This window comes from Coffea arabica, chromosome 7c (assembly GCF_036785885.1).
Source record: "Coffea arabica cultivar ET-39 chromosome 7c, Coffea Arabica ET-39 HiFi, whole genome shotgun sequence".
NCBI classification, from domain to species: Eukaryota; Viridiplantae; Streptophyta; class Magnoliopsida; order Gentianales; family Rubiaceae; genus Coffea; species Coffea arabica.
This window is the reverse complement of record NC_092322.1, coordinates 10,863,172-10,868,134: the sequence shown is the minus strand read 5'-3', so window position 1 is coordinate 10,868,134 and position 4,963 is coordinate 10,863,172. Positions and strand designations below refer to the sequence as shown.

The 4,963-nt window shown below is 36.7% G+C and overlaps 1 protein-coding gene across 1 annotated transcript; it reads right to left on the bottom strand.

The window, feature by feature from the left end:
* Positions 1-398: 398 nt before the first annotated feature.
* Positions 399-3,556, bottom strand: LOC140010505 (homeobox-leucine zipper protein ATHB-16-like). Its single transcript, XM_072057762.1, has 3 exons — positions 2,724-3,556; positions 1,988-2,361; positions 399-1,839 (listed from the first exon to the last, which is right to left on the bottom strand). The coding sequence occupies exons 1-3, from the start codon at positions 2,785-2,787 to the stop codon at positions 1,195-1,197; spliced, it is 1,083 nt and encodes a 360-aa protein (XP_071913863.1). The 5' UTR covers positions 2,788-3,556; the 3' UTR covers positions 399-1,194.
* Between the last annotated feature and the right edge of the window lie 1,407 nt (positions 3,557-4,963).

Below are 4,963 nucleotides of genomic sequence, written 5' to 3'. Positions count from 1 at the left end.
GTTGGATGCATAATACATATATAAAATCTGAATTTCAAAATTTAAATTCAAATTACGTATCATGTATTCAACTGTGAAAGTGTACACATTACCAGTATATAAAAAATTAATTTAATTTTTCAATTACATTATAAAAATGTTTTCAATTATCTTAATATATTTTCAATTATTTTTTATATTATATACATTACATCATAAAAAATAACGTAATATTAATTTTTTAAAAAATTCTCACATGATCTTCAATCGAAAGAGACCTATATTTGTTCTACCCTAGTTTTTTTTTCTCTTTTAGACAAAATAAAATAACCGAAAGAAGGCACAAGGGGAAGAAACCAAATATGAGTAGAGGCCAACACACAAAACACAAAACACAAAACACAAAACACAAAACCGCAGCAGGCAATGTTAAGCTTCTTTTATTAAAGAACTACGTAATTTGAAGCTAGGTTTCACGAGTCTCATGAGTCTTTTTGCTTATTCTTTCATGCACTTAAACAAGTAGCAAAGACAGCTTAAACATTGGATAACATATAATATAGAAGATGCTAATAATAATATGTTACTACTTTAATCCATCTTTTACCACTTTCCACCATCATAGGAATTCTCCATCATTCATCATAATTTACATCTCCCTTGGAACCCTTCTTTTTTTCCACTCTCTCTTTCTCCAATGGTAAGCCAAAAAGCACAGGAGCGTGTGAAAATGTTGATCAAATTACGGCAAACCTATTACCTAATCATTCCCAAACAAAGGCCAAGGCCGCTTTTACCCGAATCCACACGCTTCTTTCTCTGTCACCTCCATTCCCACCTCTACACTGTCCGACTACAACCCCACGTGAACTTTGTATGTCATCTCTGTCATCTATCCGTGCCCTTCCTCTCTCTCTCTCTCTCTCACTCATAATCTTGGATCCTGATGGAACTGCATTTGTAACTTCATTTTTGTACAATGAAGAGACCTTCTTCTTGATTAATTACATGATCATATTCAACTAAAATAAAATTACCACTATACAAAACTTCTTTCCCCTTGGAAGCGGGCATGGATGGGTTCAGAATTGAGATATATCTTCTTGATTTCTCCTTGTCTCAAGTATCATTAATTATTTTTTTCCCCAAGGGTGGTTTTTTTTTTCTTTTTTTTTTTTTATTGGACGAGGGTTTTTCCTTTTTTTTTTTTTCTCTTCAATTCCACTCTTCAGGGCAATACCAATGAAGAGTGGGAGGTTGATCATCTGAAAAAAAGGTACTGCATGAGTCATCACCGCTGAAAAAATTGTGCTCCTCAATTTTCACAAACTGTGGCTGGTATGCGGCTGCTGCTGCTGCTGATGATGATTTGTGAGCTTCTCCAAGAATTGCTGCTTTTGAGTCATGACCAAACTGGAATCCATTACTAATGGTTGTTGATGAAGAACCACCAACTCCTCCTCCTCCTCCTCCATTGGATATCAAGAACTGGTGGGGTACTGTTTGAAGAACAACCCCTCCTCCAGATGAAGAAATAGCAGCATTTGGGCTGCTGCTGCTGTTATTGAGATTCTCCTCATTCAAGATTGCGCTTGAGTCACTATCACACGATCCATCTTTAAAATCAGTAAAAATTGAGGCACCATTCATTACTCCATTGCTGCTGCTGAAGCTCTCAACAAAGTTGAGCTCATTTGCATCATCATCTTCATCACATTCAGCTAGAACATCATCCGTTGATGTTTTTGCTTGATGATCTATCGCCTTATCATCATCACTTTCAGACACCATTACCTCTTCTTTAACTAAAACTTTGCCTTCGCTTTTGTCATCTTGTAGCTTAGATTTCAGCTCACGAATCTACATAATAAAAGAGAGAGAGAGAGAGAGAGACAGAGAGAGAGAGAGAGAGGCTAAAAATTATTCTTCTATCTCGTGTGAATATTATCGACGACAACACATAAAAATGGAACTGAGCAAGTACGATTTAAAAAAAAAAAAAGGTTACCTCTTTGATCAGAGCTTCATTGTCATGCTGGAGATTCTCATAATTGTGTTTGAGGGTATCATAATTGGCTTTGAGGACGCCGTAATCTCTCTCCAACTGCTTAGTTTTCCACCTAGCGCGGCGGTTTTGGAACCAAACAGCAACCTGTCGAGGCTGCAAACCAAGTTCTTGAGCAAGCTTAACTTTTCTCTCTGGTTCAAGTTTGTTTTCAACCTCAAAATTCTTCTCTAATGCCTTGACTTGATCCACACTTAGCCTCCTCTTTTTCTCTGGGACATGGCCAGATTCCTCCACACAGCCTTCCTCATCTAAGCCTTCCAACATGGATTGAAATTCCCTTGGGTAAACATGGCTGTTTCCTTGGTTATGCTCATCTATAGTGACCAAATAATGGGGAAAAAAAAAGCACCAACAATCAGTAAAAATCTTAAGAAAAAATTTTTTTTTGCTGCCCATAACAAAGGAGCTAGCACTAAAACTAGAATTTTCTAAAGATAAATTGAAGAGAAACCATAGTGGTGAAAACATTAGTTTAGGTATGGAAAAGTTACTACTAAAACAGGTAAAAGATCTGCTGTTTGGCGTAACAGGTTTCATTTTGAATTTGTCAGAAAGAAGAAGATTAGAGACAGGAAGACATGCAGTTGGTACATTTGAATCTTTGGAAAAGGGAAAAAAAAATTGAATGAAAGCACTGTAACAAGTCTTGTGTGTAGAAAGTAGCTTAGCTAAGCACCTGTAGAAGTTGGACAGATAGACATCAAAGCACCCAAGGAATCAGAGCTGCCAAGTCTCTTCATGACTGATGACTGATCAAGTTGTTCAAATAATGGAAGCAGTAGAAGTAAATGGTGGTAGAAGTAGTGAGCAGTGAGTGACTTAGTGGTGTACTCTAATCAGATCCGTTTTAGATCAGAATCAGACCACCCCAATTACACTTTTGCTGTTTTTATTGGTGGGATGTTCTCAATTGTACAAACTTTGTCAAGACTCAAGAGTGAGAGAGAGCTAGAGACAGAGATATAGTCACAAGTCACAAAACTGATTAGTATTTAGCACAGATCACACTGAGCCAAAATAGGCATCATATGCACAACAAGCAGCCCATCTTGCACAGTTTTGTATGCAGAACATTGATTCAACATGCAAGTCATTAACTTTCATGGACACTCCATCTTTCTCCTTTTTAAACACTACTGCTTCCTCTACTACTACGCCCCCCACCTCTGAACCCATTAAAAAGAGGCAAACAAAAATACTAACTGAAACCCAAGAAAATTGAGTACCCCAAACCAAACACAAAAAAAAGAAAAAAGAAAGAAACCAGTGGAGAAGTAATCAATTGTTTCCCTTTTTCCCTCCCAACCCCCTCTCTCTACATAATTATTACTCAATCACTTCAAGAAGTGTAGGAAGACTAGTAGGGGGGTGATGAATATGGTCTAGGACTGTTCATCTACAAAAAGAAAAGTCAGGGAAAAGAGAGACGGGAGGGGAGGAGGGGGTAGGCACTTTGGGAGTGGGAAAATGGTGAGAGAGAGAAAGAGAGATCTTCACAGCCCAGCTGGCCTTCAGAATTTGCGTGCCTTACTGTCTTTAAATAAACCAACTGGGGTCAGATTTACAAGGGTTAGAATCTGACTGGGGTTAGGTGTGGGCTTGCAATTTGGAGCAAAATGTGAAATGAAATGAAATTAACACCAAATGCAGCCCAAATGCAATTTCTTGGTTACCGTCTATAGCCGGTAATTTCAACCGATTTAGCAGATATTTTTAGTGGGCTGTGATGATTTTCAAGGATTTTAGATGGGCTCTGAATTCTGATAAGTGGACTGGGAATTGGGTTTTGGCTAACGGCTAGTGGCTAATGGCTCGGCTTGGCTGGAGTGGGTGAGATGAGTGAAGATGCGGGTGGCGTCAGCGGATCCTGGTTTAATTAAAGTTTAACACAAGCGCGTGGTCGGTGCGAGTAATCGCGATCAAACAGAGGCTTGATTTTGCCAATTTTTCGTCTTCATTTTTGTTTTGTTGAATTGATTTTGCCAAGTGAAAGATATTTCCTTTCTATGTTATTTTTTAAATGATGATTGCCTATTGGAGCACTAATAAGATTTATTTATGATAAAACTTTTCAGATGTTATGTATATAAGATTAAAAAAAAAGTGACTAAAAAAAATATAGGATTGAAAACGCGTATTTATTTATGATACAATCCAAAAACTAACAAATAATACCAATGTTATTGAAATACTGTATGCCCATAGGACACTCGTTAAGATATATTTCAAATATTATATTTTTAAAATATAAGATTAATTAGAGAAAGTAAATAAATACCAGGAGGCTATGCAAGATTAAATAGTGAAAGTGTATAAATGCAAAAGGAAGATAATAATAATTGTTAGTAGGTGTATACATATGGTAGGTTGAGTGAATATTAGGTGTGTTAACGAGCGCCGTTAGGTTGAAAAACCTATTGAACTACTTGACTAACAACAACACAAATAGTAAAGTTTTAAAACCTTTAATTAGTATAGATATTAATCAGATAATTATGAAAATCCTTGATTCGATTCTGAAATCCTTCCTCATTCCCCGTTTCTCTTGGTAAGATTGCGGTCTCCCATCCCATGCACAAAAGAACACAAATTTGGTGCAAATCTTTATCAAATAAATGGCCGTTTTACGAGGTCAGTGACAACTGATATAGGAGTACCTCATTTGAGACACGATTGCAAGTCTAAAGTTCTCAAGCAAGTGATCAAATTACTTATGTAGACCAAAAATTAGGAGTTACGTGAGGAAATTAGCAAGTACCTAATCAAATACTACTAATCTAAATCGAAGTGCAAGAAATAGGGGCAATGCAAAAGCCGAAAGGCAATAATGATCTTTTCATGCTTTGAATTAAGACTATCGTATTCTTTGATTTCGTACTTTGAACTCATACCGTGAAAGTAACAGGGTACATTTAT